At 45.1% G+C, this 18,625-nt stretch overlaps 1 protein-coding gene across 1 annotated transcript in view; it reads right to left on the bottom strand.

Annotated features, from left to right (window-relative positions):
• The window catches only part of ern1 (endoplasmic reticulum to nucleus signaling 1), a 44,832-nt gene that overhangs the window by 21,602 nt on the left and 4,605 nt on the right, over positions 1–18,625 (bottom strand). The window contains exons 2-8 of the mRNA XM_079519590.1: positions 14,196–14,316; positions 10,061–10,094; positions 8,918–8,990; positions 8,015–8,087; positions 4,965–5,087; positions 2,488–2,589; positions 1,725–1,986 (exon numbers count right to left, since the gene is read on the bottom strand). Coding sequence (XP_079375716.1) covers positions 1,725–1,986; positions 2,488–2,589; positions 4,965–5,087; positions 8,015–8,087; positions 8,918–8,990; positions 10,061–10,094; positions 14,196–14,316 — 788 coding nt within the window. The remainder of the gene's footprint in view (positions 1–1,724; positions 1,987–2,487; positions 2,590–4,964; positions 5,088–8,014; positions 8,088–8,917; positions 8,991–10,060; positions 10,095–14,195; positions 14,317–18,625) is intronic.

Below are 18,625 nucleotides of genomic sequence, written 5' to 3'. Positions count from 1 at the left end.
TACAACTTTTTTTAGATCGATCTACTACTTTAGCCAATTTGTCAATTTGAATGCTGAAAAGTAACCGTTTTGGACGTATGAGGTTTCCACCCGACAGTGACGATATACTTTATTGCCCCGGAGTCTCCCAGGGATCTATACTAGGACCTCCACTTGTTTTTGTTACCCCCTGTACCACAAATCTCTTCAGCAAAATTAGCTAATCTAAAAAGCTCACGTGTTGCGGCATGCCATGGCGCGTCATGAGCTTGTAGAGAATCGGCTATTTTCTGCTAATGTTTCGCCCCAGAATAGAGACGCTAGGGTTCATGTGGTTAATGCATGAAATAATACAAACCGAATGCTGAATTCCTTCAATAACACGCGCACGCACGCACGCACACACACCACCGAAAGCACCCGTTTCTCTGTTCCACTGAATAGCAGGTGTCGAGTTTGAAAGTGATATTTCTTTCAATTCTTTGTAATGAAACTCGGCGCAAAGGAAGGGACCATCTGTTCCACATGCGTGTTTAGACTCCAATATCACCTTGGGCAATCTCGCATAAATACAAAGAAATGCATCTTTCAGATCATCATCTCTGCATGATCTTAGGCTGCTGCAATGCATATCAAAAGGCTGCAACATGTTTCTAGAGGCACGCACTAGCCAATGGCTGTACTCGAGTCTGGATGGTGTTCAAGCGTGTCGATGCGTGCACATCAAAGTGTACTTCAGCACGACCGCGTTTCACCCAAAAAACTTCAGAGCCAGAACACAGACGTTCTGAAATGTCGAGCTGTTTAAAAGAAGAGAGCGTTAAAGTCCCGGCTCTAGAGACAAAAACTATTTTACAAAGAGCTTGAATGGCAATGAAAGGCTAGACATGAAGCTGTGTGCCTGTGTGGGCTTTCTACATCACCGGTTCTTAAACCTTTTTGCAGGCCGTGACCCCACAAGATAATCATATTTGAACTGGGGAGTTGTAGGAGTTGAAACATTATGGAGGAGGTATTGCCTAATTGGCCCTGCACGGCTGCACCCACTGCCGAGGTGCGTGTCAATAAGTATGCTCTGAAGGAGTTGAAACATTAACATTTAGTTTGACTTGGTTCCACAGAATATTGAGAAAATAGCTGATATACATGCAGCTCACAACAGTCAATGTCTGCCTCTAATATTTGACAATTAGGGCCAATGTTTGAGAATGTTTAGAGTGTGATCTGATGATTACTGCAGTAATGGTCTTATTATTGTTCATTTTAGAGGTAATACAGAGGTCTTTAAAAGTTTAGAAATGTGCAGATACCCTGTAATACAGGGCCTGTATGTACAGTTTGTACACTTATACTGTGTGTTGGTGTATTTACTGTTTAGTGAGAAAAACAATGTTGCACATTTTAGCAAATCATCTAGGGACTGACTGATGATGATTTGTGTGCGTATAATTGTCCCCATCCTCCCCTCACGGTCTTTCTAGTCTTCCTCCAGAGCTGAGCGAACCACACACACACACACACACACACACACACACACACACACACACACACACACACACACACACACACACACACACACACACACACACACACACACACACACACACACACACACACACACACACACACACACACACACACACACACACACACACACACACACACACACACACACACACACACACACACACACACACACACACACACACACACACACACAGAAGAACCCCCCCCGGCCTGCTTACATGAGCTTGTCCTTGGGCTTCTTCTCCTTGGGGAAGGGGTACTTCCAGCGGGTGATGCGGCCCACCTCTCCGGACATGAAGGTGAGGTAGCGCAGCGTCTCCACGGCCACGTTGGTGTGGGGCACCTTGCGGAGGCCCTCGCGCTGCCAGATGTACATGGCCACCACCGGAGAGTTGTACTGCTGGACCCACTGCACGTCCCCCGTCTCACTGTCCACCGTCACCACCAGGCCGTCCCCGTTGGACACAAAGTGGGCCATCTCTGGAGGAGAGGACGGACAACACAATGATCATATATGGACAATGTTATAACAGAGCAGGTGTGTGTGTGTGTGTGTGTGTGTGTGTGTGTGTGTGTGTGTGTGTGTGTGTGTGTGTGTGTGTGTGTGTGTGTGTGTGTGTGTGTGTTAGTAGCTGATCTACAGCACAAGCTCACAAGCTCACAAGTGCCACAAAGTGACGTGTCGTAAGTTTGTAGATCTGCTATTTCAGCTTATTGTTTTTATATATAAAAATGTTTCATCATGGAAACGATGACAAAATAACTGATTATCTCAAATAACTGTGATTAGACAATCATGCAATAATTGCGACAGGCCTAGCAGGGGGTCACCCTCACCACCACATATTTTCATCTGATAGGAAAGGAACTCACTTTAAAACTACTAAGCAAATCATCCCTCCCTCCAAAACAAATCATTCGGGGAGCCCGACCCACAGTTTGAGAAGCGGAGCTGCAGGTCAAAGGTCAAAGGCTTCTTACTGTACTTGGTGTCGTCATCAGGCAGCGTGGAGGCGTAGTCGGAGTACGTGGCGTTCCAGCGGAGCTCTCTGCTCTTGGTGTCGTACATGGTGATGGTGTACTCTGAGAGAGAGAGGAGCAATGTACGCTTTAACCCATTTAGTTAGGCCTGACGTCGAAAAAAAAAAAAATGTCTTCTAGATTCTGACAGTTTTCTGAAATACCTATGTTTCTGTATCAGTGGTGCTCAATATTTCATGTCAAGGACCCAAAAGATGATATGAGGCAAAGATTTGAGTTAAAAATATATATTCAAATGTTATGTAGGCATAAAAAAGGTCACTTTCTCCTATTCAGGTGCTCCCATGTGTGCACGTGCCACACACCCCGGTCTTTATTGTTCACAAGCATCAAAACATGATGATTGATCAGTATAGATTTCTAGGCGTGCGTGGGTTACACCCAAACATCTCACTCGCACACACACAAATAATCACACTTCAGGTTCATGGTTCAACGCTCCACAGACCAACAAAACAGGGGAAAACAACAAGAGTCTTCTCGAACGACAGCGTTGACACGTGTACTGTAAAACATATATCTTTAAAACGTGACATACCGCCACCGTAGCACCTATGGCAACAATGGTTGAAAAACACAGGAAGAAGGTGTTGGATTTCAATATATACACTCCCCCCCCCCCTCTTTAATGTATGGGTATCAAGAAGGGAGGAGAGGGCAGTTAGTTCTCTTGCAACGGGATCCGTTTAACGTCAATAATACCATGGGTGAGAAAGCAGAGGATTTGCATTGACACTTTTATATAAGTGCCATTCAGCGCGGGGCTCTCGCACTTGAGGGCCCTCGTCTCTGATTACCATCTCGCCCCCCCCCCCCCCCCCCCCCTCCAGTGTTGCCATGTCTGCTTATTACAGGCGACTTTTCGTGTACATTTGCTTGTAAATGTTGGCAGTTTGAGGGTTGCAGTTTTTTTTTTTGGGGGGGGGGCTCGCCAATACAAGATCTGTTATTAATATGTTTCCAAAAAATGGGCAGGGAAATTCACGCAACAGATTGGCGATTTTCAAATTGCCATAGCCTATAGTCAAATATTGTGGGCTTTGTTTCCACAGACCCAGTTGCTCATTTCTCTCGCACAATCTTGGCAACAGTGCGACGGAGGGTGAGAAAACGCGATTTGGAGAAGGCACCGCAAACGTGACAAAAGCCTGCTATCCATTTAGCTGGGATGGGCCACAATGCAAATAGATAGTTGAGAGAGTAGAGTAGGGCCTGGAGATATGTCAAATATGAAGCTCTGGGGAGGTCAGACTGGATGGGTGAGAATCCTGTCAATGGTGTTTGTGACTAGAGGTATGGAGAGGGAACACAGCCACACCGCACCGCGGTAAATGAAGCCAAACACGTTTCTGCCGCTACGTGTTTCTGCTCGTTCATGACATTGTTCTGCATATGATTAATTGCCATGCAAATAATTGATTAATGATTTTTTTTATTCTTCTTCTTCTTATTATTTTTTGCATAACAAAGTGCAATCTCTAAGTAAATAATGTACTATGTCCAAAACTGGTCATATTTCATAATTCTATACTTTATTTATTTTACTTTATTTCTAAAACTTAAAATAAATGAATAGTTACAAATTAGCTATTGTGAGCTTGACGGTTGTTTTTCCAACATGTCTGAATTTATTTTTAGTATACCGACGATTCAAGTTCAATCACAGGCCTAGAGAGACACCTGGAGAAGGAGCACAGAGCAGGAGATGAAGGCGCATGGGGTCGTCATGACAACAACTGGAGGGCACAAGACCCAAGAGGATGGAGACGTTTCATCAATGGACTATCATAAGTTCCTCACTGAGGGCAAGTAGAACATGACCTTTACTTGCCTGGATACAGGCTTGAGTTCCGACATATTATTGATCCGAAACCTCAATCCCTAACCTAACCATAACCGCAAGCACAGGAGCAGTGCATGTCGGACCATCGCATTTTCGCATCGCATCGCATGTCCCCGCGATTCGGACCTTTGGTGTGTCGGATCTGCGTGTGCACCCCACTTGCCTGACGGGCAAGTGCCTCTGAGACCTTACGCCGGGGCTCCACCGGACGCGTTGCGTCTCCGTCGCGTGCGTCAACATTTTGTAATTTTAATGCAGTCACGCAACGCAATGCAGGCAGTGGAGCCACCCTTCATTGATTAAAAAGGGAACATTCCCTGACGGAGCCGGGAACAGCATGTCTGAGAGGTCATTTTGAGTTGATTATCTTTGCCCATGAAGCTTTCAGAAGGTTCCCCTTCCATGACCATCACCATTCCATCATCTCAGAAATGTTGGACATCTGAAACCTTTTCTAAATATGAATTTAAGCACATGCTTTTACTTCAGTCATGCTAGTGTTTTAAAGGGCCCAAGTAAGTAGTGCTAATGATTATGCTAAATCGTTGCGATCAATGACAGGCGTTGTGGTTACCTGTTCGTCCCAGGTAGAGCAGAGAAGAGGAGGGACAGAGCATCTCAGCGAAGGAGGAGGTCAAAGTCTGCTGCTTCTCTCCCGTTATCAGGTCCACCACGTACCACAGGTCCTGCTTCTTACCTACAAACACACACACACACAATTAAATTCCTTTATCCCATTCAGGCCTGACGTCGTAAAATAAGATTTGTGCCGCATTTTTACGATTTTTCAAAAATAGCAGACCTACAAGTTCATAGCGCGCCACTCGGTGGCGCGCTATGAGCTTGTAGATCTGCTATTTTTCAATAGCTAAAGTATAACATAATGCTTAGTTAAAACACCAAAAGGGGTTCCCGCCCAAAATGGGTTAAAAGCTATAATATGACACAGATGCGTCCTCAGGTCTAAATGGGTTAATCGAGTCCACATTTATAAAAAAATACATTATCAAAGGGCACACATATACACACTTGAAACATCATGTGTCTCGGTGCTTGAATCCAAACAAGCCCTAAATGTACAGAATATAGGCAACATGAACTTATTCACAGCCAACATTGGTCACTTCAGTCTGTCATATTGCCAACACCTGGGTTTTGTTTATGCCTGATGAAGGTCTGACGACCGAAATGTTGCAATAAAAACCAACCTAAGTGAAGACAGTGTGCGGGATTCTCTTTTTTCTACCCATCAACACCTGGGTTAAAAACCATGGGTGCACAAAGACGCATGCATACACACACAGGTTTGTATTATACTTGTGAGGAGACAACATTTTAGGACGGCAATTTCATGAATGCCATTTTTAAATGATGCCAAAAAATAGCAGAATGTCGTGAGCTTGCATATCTTTATCCCCCCCCTGCCCCCCCGCACGACGACAGCGCCCAACTTGCCCACAATGGCGTGCCCATAATAGGGACAACAGACAAAAGTGTTTCACTGACTAAAACACAACGCATTTCAGTCATTGCAGTCATTCCCGTCATTCCAATGTCATTTCCAGCCACATGTTATTAGCGGGCATTTCAGCACCACACCCACGGCCCTCTTTTGATCAGCATCAATGTCCCTCCATTCTGTTGGTGCAGGGAGGGAGTGGCAGTGAAATACAGAACACAGGTGTGCTTGTTATAATCGACTCTGGGCTTGTTCTTGTCTTGTTTGTTTGTTTGTTTGATTTTTAAAGTTGCTTGAAAATATGGGCTTGTAGTGCAGTTGCTTATTTGGACGTGCTTCCTAATGTTGTTTAAATCAGTGGTTCTCAAACTTGTCCATGTCACGGATCCATTTGCATGCATTTGTCAACGGACCCCAACGATCCTACAAACATGTTGTGGCAGGGACCCCCGGAACAGATTTGTGTTAAAATGTTTCAAAGACTATTCAAAAATGTTTTCGCGACACATTATGAGCTTGTACATCTGCTAGTTTCTCTACTTTTTGCGACACTCTTGTATGACGAAATAGGACATTAATAAAAAAAATTAAAAAAGTAAAAAACATACAAAGTTCAAATATAGACGTGAGGTTTCTGGCCAACAGTAACAATATATCGTGTGGCCCTTTCTGTGGTTTATATCAAACACAAGTTTGTTGTTTATCTTGAGCTAAACCGGTAATAATCCAACTTCCGTTGTTATTTTTGTTTGTTTGTTTTGCCACCAAAGCATGAATCAGGCTTTTAGATGGACAGTTTTGTTGTTTTGTCTCTCGCAACCACAGCTGACATCCAGTTGTCAAGAACGAGGATTAAATCCATAGCATGTATATATGGAGAGGTCTTGGTTTGTGCCAGCGGGAGGCTTCAGTTAAGAGAATGAATCCATAGCATGTATATATGGAGAGGTCTTGGTTTGTGCCAGTGGGAGGCTTCAGTTAAGAGAATGAATCCATAGCATGTATATATGGAGAGGTCTTGGTTTGTGCCAGCGGGAGGCTTCAGTTAAGAGAATGAATCCATAGCATGTATATATGGAGAGGTCTTGGTTTGTGCCAGCGGGAGGCTTCAGTTAAGTGAATGCTAAATAGCCAGAGTGATATACAGTAGAAAGCGGAGGCAACAAATGGTACCCGCTTCCCTTCGAACAATGGGAACCGTGCGGTCGCGAGAGATTAGCTTTGTCTACGCGGGCCGTTGCAAATACAACGCTCACTATGACCACAATGTGTAGTAAAATGGAAATGCAGAGTAACGGCGTTTGTTCCTCTGACCAGATAGTGTCTAATCACACCAACGGGTCGGGTAGGGACAATTGGTTTTTAAAGGTAAACCACAAAAACCTTAAAAAATGTTTTGCCCCGACCCGACCCTTTGGTGTGGTTTGGGCTTAACCCTGCTTAACCCGACATCCTCCAACCAAGCACCTTGCTTTCCCTTTTCATTAGGCGCACACTTCCAGTTCCGCTGCTGATAAACATTGACCGTCATTGTGTTATGTCTGTTGGCGTAATTACGGTCTGTGCGTTGCATATATATTTCATTCTTAATGTGTTCCCTCTTTCCTGTAAATCACTTTTGCTGAAATTATGTTTAAAGGCAAGCGCTATATAAACTGTAAACGCACTTATTTCAACCGTTTAGGAGGAGAGACAGACTGGAAGCACACCTGCTTGTAATGTGGTGGGTGATGAGAAGCGTTTCCATGGGAACACATTTCAGTGGCACAAATCAATGTGTTCAAATGGTAGAACGGTCACTTTAAAGGGATAGTTCAGATTTTTTTAACTTAAGTTGTATGAAATACTTGCCATTCATATAGTGGTTGCAACTGTATTAATTGATTGCCCCGAGTCCTGTGGTGGGAGTTCTGCTCTGGTTTTGGTGAAATATCAAGTAGTTCCGGTCATTTTGTGGGGGGCACTGGGGGCCATGCAGTAAAAGTAAATTAATCCACCAAACTAACGTCATTTGTATTGTTGACCTATTTCTAAAATATTAGTGCAACTTCCGTTCTTTTTTTACCCCTCTATCACACAGAACTATGTTTTTTGTGTCCATATCACTACGCCCAAAAAATTGTTCCAATTAGTTCAGGTATGACTTGACAGTCGCGTCTTCTTACCCATGTAAAGGACTCCGTCAGAACTGCGACAGGGAGAGGCCTGGACCAGCTCGGGGATGGTGAACGGTAATTTCTGGTTGAGCACACAGAACACAGAACAGCATGAGAGACGTCAGACGACCACAACCACCCGCTTTGAATGTTATCAACCAATAATCACCAGTGTGTTCTTATCTGGACCATGCAATGCAGGCAATATGGACATTTCCACATACCGCCTATACCGTGAGTAGGCGACTAGGAAATGCGGAAGTGAAATTACTGAAGCAAAAAAACATTGTGAAACTGACGTACATGACCAGTTAACCCATTTTGGGCGGGAACCACTTTTGGTGTTTCAAGCATTCTGTTATACTTTAGCTATTGAAAAATAGCAGATCTACAAGCTCATAGCGCGCCTAGGTCTGCTATTTTTGAAAAATCATAAAAATGCGGCACCGATCTTTGAATAGGTATATATTCTTTGAGCGAACTTTTTTTTTAATTTCGACGTCAGGCCTAAATGGGTTAAGACTGAGGTTAGGGTTAGGGTTCGTAAATAGTCGGACAACGCGACGTCGGACAATGGCTGACAACAACGTCAGTATGTGGAAATGTCCATAAGGGCTGATGGCGGATATTAAACCCTCTGATAACCTCCAACGCCACTACCACAACACTCTGACTGTATATAAAACATGTAAGGGAGCTGTCGCTGTTCAGAACCTTACGACCAGGCTTACTGGAAAGCACCTGTCCGTTGCACCTATGACAATGCACTACTTTGTGCATGACTTGCATGTACCCGTGGCGAGGAGATAACATGCTCTCCTCTCTGGAAAGAGGAAACTAAGCTGTGCGTTCGCACGTGCATGTGTGCGTGCTCGTGTGTGTGCATGCGTATTAAAGTCACGTTCTCCTTACCGTTAGGCCTTCTTTGTTCTTCCCTCCCAGAGAGTACAGACTACCGTCGTTGGGGTCGGGCAAGAAGGCCGGTCTGCCGGGGAGAGAGAGAGAGAGAGAGAGAGAGAGAGAGGGAAAGTAGTTTTTACTTGTTGCCTCTGTATGCACGTAATGTCACGACTCATTTTATGTTATGTTTGTATGCTCTGGCAATGGAAAATGTGATTTTAGCCCAGGCGGTGGCGTAACCGCCTGGGCACCCGAATGGTAATCCAGTCGCAGTGTGCCGCGGGTTCGACTCCCGAGCCCGACACGGCCTTTACTGCATGTCTTCCCCCATCTCTCTCCCGTTTCCTGTCAGCCTACTGTCTGTCCCTTCAAAAAACCAATAAAAGGCATAAGCCGCAAAAAAATATGTTAAAAAAAAAAAAAAAGTGATTTTATCACAAATTGAATTGAGAGAGAAAGCGAGAGGGGGAGAGCAAGATAGCGTGAGAGAGGGAAATATGGGATTGCATTTATATAGCGTCTTTCTAAGCACTCAAAGCGCTTTACAACGGTCCATTCATTCATACATTGGGAGGTGACGCGGCGAACAGTCGACGTCAGCGTCCTCACTCCCCACATTCACGCGCCAACGGTGGCAAGCTAGCACCGACCGACACATCGGAGGCAATGTGTGGTTCAGTGTCTTGTCCACTTCGACATGTGGACAGGAGGAGGAGCCGGGATTCGAACCGCCGACCCACGGATCATTGGACGACCCGCTCTACCTCCTGAGCAACAGCCTCCCCGATAAGAGTGAGAGAGAAAGGGAGAGAGGAGAGCAGAGAGAAAGTGTGTGTGTGTGTGTGTGTGTGTGTGTGTGTGTGTGTGTGTGTGTGTGTGTGTGTGTGTGTGTAAAAGAGGGCATGCATGAATTAAAGAGTAATTTCATTACACCACGATAGGCAGGTAATCTCACTCAAAGCTTGAATGAAGTTCCAGTGCAGTCACGTGACCATTAGAAAACAAGTATGTCTGATTAGGCGATGTGTGCCCAACTAAGACTACGGTTCACGCTTGTTTACTTTACACACACACACACACACAATATGCTGTGCTCAGGGATCTTTGCCAGTGTGCGTGTGTGCGTGCGTGCGTGCGTGCGATAAGTATACTTACTCGGCCACATACGTAGGGACCTGAAGAACTGGATCTAGGAGTAGAAGGAGGAACAAGGAAGACATTTAGATGTGATTAACACAAACCCTGCACATCGCAGCTTGTCACGGTTGAGCAAGACTGCAAGAGAACAAACTAGACACGGATGCAGATGATGGTTCACAACGTTGCACAACACAAAGTTCACCCGAGCTGTTTTCACGCGGAGCAGGAAAGCATAACAGCGAGACACAGCCAGACACCTGTGTGTGTGCAAGCAAAAATGTAAACTTGAATGGAGCGACCGCGGAGCGAGAAAGAAGCACCAGTTGTTTGGTCAGACCAGTCATTAGTCCTACAACTTATCTTACACCCTCACCTCCCACGGGGCAGCGCATCTAAACCCTAACCCTCTCCCAACCATTAACGCACCCCTCACCAACCTTATGTCTAACCAATAACTAACTAACTAGTCTAAACTAAGTATGCACCACCACCCCCCGGGTCATATTTTGTCCCCACTTCTCCACTGATAAGCGCGGGCAGAAGATGACCCTCATTTGGTCGGTCACACACACACACACACACACACACACCGAGGTCGAGGGCCGCGTTGTGCAAAGACAGACACAAGCGTATTAGTCATAATATAACCGTGGAGGACAGGAAATGGATTTGGAATTGCAAAACACAGTATGCTTGTCCATGCGTGTACATTTTAACCATTGCATTGTACTCAGGGCGTCCATGCAAAAGAGAGCATGCTCTCAATGGTCTTCCCTGATTAAATAAAAGTAAATAATTAAAAATAATAATAATACAAATCAAATAAAATCACGTATGCCCCATAGTGTTGCTGTCGGGTGAAAACACTTTTTTTATATCGTTATATAAAATTGTAATAATCAGTGAAAAATCGGCCAAACGTCTCTAAATCTTTCACTGATTTCACAACGACAGCTTGTTAGCGAACAAACCCCATTCACCTCCCCAGCCTTCTCATGTAGTAGCATTTAGGTTCCATTTTGTTATATCGGCATGGCATTCAATATGGGTTAAATATAGCATATCATTGTCTACTTAATTTATCTTTAGCTCACACACTGTGTCTTTGAAACAACTCTCAATGAAGTGTGTCCAGACTCCAGCCAGTTTCAGCACACACACACACACACACACACACACACACACACACACACACACACACACACACACACACACACACACACACACACACACACACACACACACACACACACACACACACACACACACACACACACACACACACACACACACACACACACACACACACACACACACACACACACACACACACACACACACACACACACACACACACACACACACACACACACACACACACACACACACACACACACACACACACACACACACACACACACACACACACCCTCCCTGTGGTGTGAACTCACAGGGTGGGGACCAGATGGTGTTGTGCCTAGGGGGGGGTCAACCGTGGTTGTGTGTGTGTGTGTGTGGGGGGGGGGGGGATTACCACAGAGTGTCGATGACTGTTGTGTCATGGAGCATCAACATTCATTATAATATGGCTACTCAGAGAGGCGCAATCGCTTGTTGTTAACACGATCGCTTTCCCAAGTTGCACCTAATAAAGGATTTACCGAAAATATCAGTGTATGGAGGCGATGGGGTGTGGCAGGTAGGCAGGCATGCAGGCAGACAGAGGGGGGGGGGGGGGTGGGTGGGTTCTGACTCTGCAGGGCTGGGCCTGGATTAGCTAGATCAGTGGTTCCCAAACTGTAGGCCGCAGACTATCTTTTTTTATTATGGGTTATGAGTGGGTTATTATTATTATTATTGTTATCCTTTTTTTGAAAAATCATAACATTTCATGAATGAATCAAATAAATCAAAATATTTTCCAAAGAATAAGAAAAGAAAATAAATCCATACATTTGAAACACTTTAAGTAGCAAAGAATATCAGATCGATCAGCCATTGGCAAGTTTGGTGAGGGGTTAAAACGACCGGATTAAGGTTGGTGAGGTGTGCGTTAAAACGACCGGATTAAGGTTGGTGAGGGGTGCGTTAAGACGACCGGATTAAGGTTGGTGAGGGGTGCGTTAAGACGACCGGATTAAGGTTGGTGAGGGGTGCGTTAAGGGTTGGGAGAGGGTTAAGGTTGCCCCGTGGGAGGTTAGGGTTAGGGTGAGGGTTTGAGATATCGGACCAATGGTATGTCTAACCAAAAGCATGCACCCGGCGACGGATACTGTGGGTGTATGTACCGGTAACTATGTGTGCATGCTATGTGTGCCTGAGTGGAGCACACCACCACATGCATGTGGAGCGTTGACCCAGAACTGTTTCAGGTCCATATTCAGTAGCCGTTGCTGCGAAACACAGCATGTGGAAGCCAGGAAGCAGCCGTTTCGGGCCTTAATGTGTTTTGATGTGCTGGGTATTAGGTGTTCCTTAAAAACTAGGGTTTCAAAAGCTACAACGTTGAAGACCCACATGGATAATGTAGGCTTAAAACGTCCAATAACCGCCTGCACACTGAAATGTAATTAACATCCATGTCATTGACACCAATTAACGTCTAGTGTGGCACATGCATACGAGGGGCCTAATGTAAAGCGTCAATGACACCCACTGCTTACGCAGGCAGAAATGTTTTAGATAGCAGCATGGGCGCCGTTAACGGCAGAGCTTACCCTCGCCTACTACGACCTTGATTAGAGGCTGTTTCTGCCCCAGTATCTGTTAATCATTACACACTTAGCATGCCTGACGGCCAGGACAATTCACTGCATTACTAATGTGCTGGCTTCAATAGGAAAGGAATAGTGAAAACATTACTAATCTGCTGGCTTCAATAGGAAAGGAATAGTGAAAACATTACTAATGTGCTGGCTTCAATAGGAAAGGAATAGTGAAAACATTACTAATGTGCTGGCTTCAATAGGAAAGGAATAGTGAAAACATTACTAATGTGCTGGCTTCAATAGGAAAGGAATAGTGAAAACATTACTAATGTGCTGGCTTCAATAGGAAAGGAATAGTGAAAACATTACTAATGTGCTGGCTTCAATAGGAAAGGAATAGTGAAAACACCAGGAAATATCACAAACGGGACGCAATTATTTTCTTTAAAAAAAAAGAATCTATTCACTGAGAAGCCGCTACGTCGTTCAAATATACATCAACAAATCACTGTAAAGAAAGTACAACTGAATTGTATGCTTGTGAATTTGCTGCTCTTTTTGGACAAAATAATCCAGCAAAGCATCAATAATCGACTGGAACTCAAAAAGAAAAAAAGGGGGATCGAATCCCCGACAAATATGCCATGGGCGGGGCTCTACTGAACAACACATTCATGGGACTCACAATGCAGAGTCACAAACCTTCACACACAACAAACAAAAGACAAACTAAATACACATCGTTGCTATTGGTCTTCAGTTTCAAAAAAGGAGTGAAATGTCATTGTCATCCCTGAGATTGCATTGTCTTCCCTGTACCCCCCCCCCCCCAGAAGTGCTTTGTTCTTCTAAGAAGTGTAACCTGAACGCAACGCTGGGCCTCAAGAAAGGCACGACAAAACAATCAGCAAAGCAAACCCCTGGCTTCTCCTCTTACCTTACCTTCCTCTACTGTGTCCATTCGATAGAGCAAACCCCTGGCCTATCCTCTCCCCTGACCTTCCTCCACTGTTCGTGTCCATTTGATAGAGCAAACCCCTGGCCTCTCCTCTCCCCTAGGGCCCTTACCTTCCTCCACTGTCCGTGTCCATTTGATGGAGCAAACCCCTGGCCTCTCCTCTCCCCTAGGGCCCTTACCTTCCTCCACTGTCCGTGTCCATTTGATGGAACAAACCCCTGGCCTCTCCTCTCCTCTTACCTTCCTCCACTGTCCGTGTCCATTTGATGGAGCAAACCCCTGGCCTCTCCTCTCCCCTTACCTTCCTCCACTGTCCGTGTCCCTTTGATGGAGCAAACCCCTGGCCTCTCCACTCCCCTTACCTTCCTCCACTGTCCGTGTCCATTTGATGGAGCAAACCCCTGGCCTCTCCTCTCCCCTTACCTTCCTCCACTGTCCGTGTCCATTTGATGGAGCAAACCCCTGGCCTCTCCTCTCCCCTTACCTTCTTTCAGTGTCCATTTGATGGAGCCCGATCTCTTGCTGACGGCGTGCAGGTTCCCGTCCAGCGTGGACACAAAGAGCAGGCTTTCAGGAAGGGAGATGGTGCTGGCACTGCACAGAACCTACAACAACAACAACAACACAGCAGGGTCACAACTTAGATAGAATCCCAGTGGGCGCTACTGATGATGATGATGATGGCCTAGTGGTTAAGGTGCATAGTCACATAGGCTCTAACGCAGAGAGCAGCAGGTTCGATTCCCAAGCCCCCCACTACGTTTCACTGCGTGAAATTCCGCCTTCGCAATCTCCGATTCCTGTCACTGCGCGATATAAATAAAGGCAGAGAAAAGCACCCAAAAAGATAAGCGGGGGGGGGAAAAAGATATGATCCCAATACAGAACAGAAAATGTGTACAACTACATGCTACATTAACCACTTCCATCATTTCCGTCTCTATTTTGGCCTGACGGCTGTTCAAAATGAGTCAAAACTCAAAACTAATTTGAATTAGCAGATCTGTACAAGCTCACACACACCATGATGTATCGATGCGACTTGGTTGTAGAACTGCAATTTTCAGCATTTTGCATACGACGCAGAACATAGAGCTTTTATTAGCATGACCCATGGAAAAATGTATCCATTAGCAACAGGCAGGCGTGCACGCAAGAGGCAGAAATAAAATGACACTTCAATACTACATCGTAAATGTCACATTATGGAACAGCAAATAAAACATCCATGATACACCTCAAAGTACCTATGGAATAAATACAACCAAAAAACAACAAATCACCAAAGTACTAATCTTTTAGTCAAAGACTAAATCAAAATACACAAAATATAAACAGAAATAATAAATATATACGCATGAACATAGGCCTGTATATCCGAACATGTGCAGGTGTTGGACTGTACATCTAAGATGATCCTTTTTAAACTTATCAAGGGAACTTTCAAAGCCAATTTTTGTCTGAACTGTAGGTTGTTCCACGACCAAGGTCCAAAGAAGGCCAGACAGCAAAAGAGAAATCGTTAATTGCTTGGAGACGATACTGGACGTGTTACTATTATCTTACAGCTAGCTAACGTAATCACCCGTCCACTGTGATAGAGACAGATGTGGTGGTAAGCACCAGAGGAATGCTAACAAATGGAGAGAGAGAGAAGGACATTCATTAACCGGACATGGTTAGTGGTTAACCTGATGCTTGTGTGTGTGCGTGCGCGTGTATGTGTGTGTGCACATGCATGAGAGAGAGAGAGAGAGAGAGAGAGAGAGAGAGAGAGATACAGCCCGAGTGCAGCGGAGGACTAGTGACTGAGGGGGCAGTCCGCTGGCTCTTGTCGAGCTAGCTAGCTGAAGTGAGGTAGCGTAGTGCTACATGAACTCTTTGAACGAGCTTAAGATAACAGTGGGAACAAAGTGGAGATAAGAATACGAGGGCCAACAGTGATGGGATTGGTGTGCAAAAAACAAAAGGGGGGGGGGGGGGGGTGATGCTAAACACGTGCGTATACCACAACAATATTGCTGCCTCCTGAAATACTGAATCGGTTCCGTTTAACATTCGAACCGGACTCGCAGTCGCAGTTCCAAATATCCGTTGGGCAAAAAAAGAAATGGGATAAGAGTGCTTTCTTTGACTTCTTCTCACTCTGTGTGCACAGACAGATGAACAGTGTGGGCCGAGCTGCCCACATGGCTGCCTGTGTTCTCCTGATCTACTCTACTCCCACTCAGAGTTCTGTGGAGGATGGAGTAAACATTGGTCAGGCTCGGCTCGGCACTGCACAGTGGGTTCAACACAGGACAGAAGCAGCCATTTGGTATGCTCTTGTTTCACTCTCCACACCAATTGCCACACTAGCAGCTCAAACAAACTTGTTACAGTGCAATGCCCATCACTGTCCCTAACATAAACAGGAACAAAGTAAGGACTCAGAATTAGCCCTTCACTAAGTCCCTCCCCAACCCATCCTTGTCCAATAGGCACGTTAGTAGCGAAGAAAGCTTGACCTGCATAGCAACCGTTGCTAAACTATTTGGATTGGCATTGGACAATCGCTTTTTGGGGTGGGATTTAGTGAAGGGCTAATTGTGTGGCTTTCAATTGCCTTCATTGCCTAACAGATTTTGTTTTTCCATAACATTTGCCACAATTACAGTAGTGTCCATTGCAAGAGACAACCCACCAAACCAGTTTCGCATTTTTAAATAAAAAAAGTCACACAATCTCCTGTAAATAGTAAATGCTTCACAAAACCAAAATGTTTTCCAAAACATGATATCCATTCCGTACACAAGACACTACAGATTAAAGGTCACTTCAACCTTTTTTGTCGCCATGTTCTTTCTTGCAGGTTATTAACGTACTCGTAATTTATTCATTCATGCATTAAATAACGGTAAACTGCAAACGGATACATAGACTGTTCCTAAAGTGTCCCTGGTGGCTCTGCCGATTGTTAGCAGCTTGTCTTGTGTCCCTCTCTGACCTTGATTTCCTGCCTCTGCACTAGCCGGCTATTTGAAATGAATAAATATAAAAACTAAAATACTACAGATGCTACTAGGCATATCATGGTCTATCCTTGTAATGTATGAGGTGGAGGAGGCCGCAACCACATCCCTGACCAAAACGCCCTGCTTACGTGACTCAGCCATGAGTGGGTTAGAGGCCGAGTTAACAGCACTGTGGGGGTGATGCCTCCGTGTGCTGCACATATATATATATACCCACTGTGTAACTCTCAACAACACAACGCCGGGCTTGACAACTGAGCTGTGGGCTTCATCTTGTTTCTGGCACCAATAATAATGCAGGCAGAGGTCCAGCTGGGGGTGGGTGGGACTGTACTTGAGAACTCTTCGGCTTACCAACAAGATCCAAAGCAGTAAGACTACTTGAAACCAGCCTCGAGTCGGAGCCCTTTGTGTTGCACTTAGAAGAGTTTAATCCATTGAGACCTGGAACGCATCCATGTCACGTTAGCGTTTAACCACATTAACCATTAACCCATTTTGGGGCGGGAACCCCTTTTGGTGTTTTAAACATTGTTATAATTTAGCTATTGAAAAATAGCAGATCTACAAGCTCATAGCGCGCCACCGAGTGGCGCGCTATGAGCTTGTAGATCTGCTATTTTTGAAAAATCGTTAAAATGTGCCTCAAATCTTTCCGAAAATTGTCATGATTTAGAAAACTTTTTTTTTTTAAATTTCGACGTCAGGCCTGAATGGGTTAAAGGGATAAAAACAAAAAGCATAGCCCCCAGGCAGCCGACGTTAAAACTGTAATGAAACACAGCGGTGTTTCTTTCATGTATACGGGGGAAGAAAAGGCTGGGGGAGAGAGAGAGAGAGAACTATTAAGTATTAAGCCTACATTCGGGCGCAAGCAACAAAGTTAAATCAGGCCTTAGGCTTCAGGGGGTCTTTACGGTTTAAGACCAAGGAAGGCCGGGATGGAGAGCCATTATGTCACACAGTAGTCTGTCTGCAGATAGACTAGCTAGCCAGTAGCCACCGCTGATAAAGTCTCATGGTCATGTATTGATCAACATCCCAGCGTTATCACCTGCACCGACAGAGCCCTGGGGGTTGGGGGTTAGGGGAGGGGGTTAGTGAAACATGCCCCAGGACTAGTTTTAACGCAAATCTATATTTACTAAAGACGCCCTTAAATTCTTAGCAGCAGCACTCAACTCAACCACTTATGAAAGGAGAGGATGGATGGAGGAGGAGCAGAGGCTGTTTAGCCAGGCCAGACGCAGTCAGGCAGGCAGGCAGTGCTCACTGCTCGGGCACATGGCTTGCAGAGCAAACAGAGCAGCCTTTAGTTAGTCAGTCACACTGACTCACTCAGGCAGGCAGGGCCTGTCTCTGTCTGACTCTGAAACCATGCAGCCTTGGGCCCCCTCACACTCAGCCCAGTGCCATGCACAAGGCCAGCACAAGGCGATTTGAGTGTCCCTGAGGGTGAGGGCCAGCAGGCCTTTTTGTGATGACTGAATGTCAATAAAGGTATGTCTGGCGGTCTGCCTGTCAGTCTATTTTAAAAAGCTCTTGGACCAGAGCTACTGTATGTTGTTGTTGTTGTTAATACTAATACTAATAATAGGATAATCAACAATAAAACATAAAAATAAAACTAACACTAAAGGTAAGTGGGGATTGGGGAACATAGAACCCAGGGAACATAGGGAAAGGATGACCCCACCTGTGGACAACTGTACATGCAGGGTCTGTGGTCCATGCTGCCACACAGGAAAGACTGAAAGCTGAAAACAACTCAAATTGGCTGAGGTTACTTTCACATCATCTTTAATAGTTTCAGTTCACACTATCCATCCAACTTAGTTGAGGGGGGGGTGCCTCAAATGTTTATAGATGTAATAGATTAGATTCCCCTCCTATAACCTCA

Source organism: Electrona antarctica (genome assembly GCF_951216825.1).
Source record: "Electrona antarctica genome assembly, chromosome: 14".
In the NCBI taxonomy this organism is placed as follows: domain Eukaryota; kingdom Metazoa; phylum Chordata; class Actinopteri; order Myctophiformes; family Myctophidae; genus Electrona; species Electrona antarctica.
This window is presented reverse-complemented; position numbering and strand designations above follow the sequence as displayed.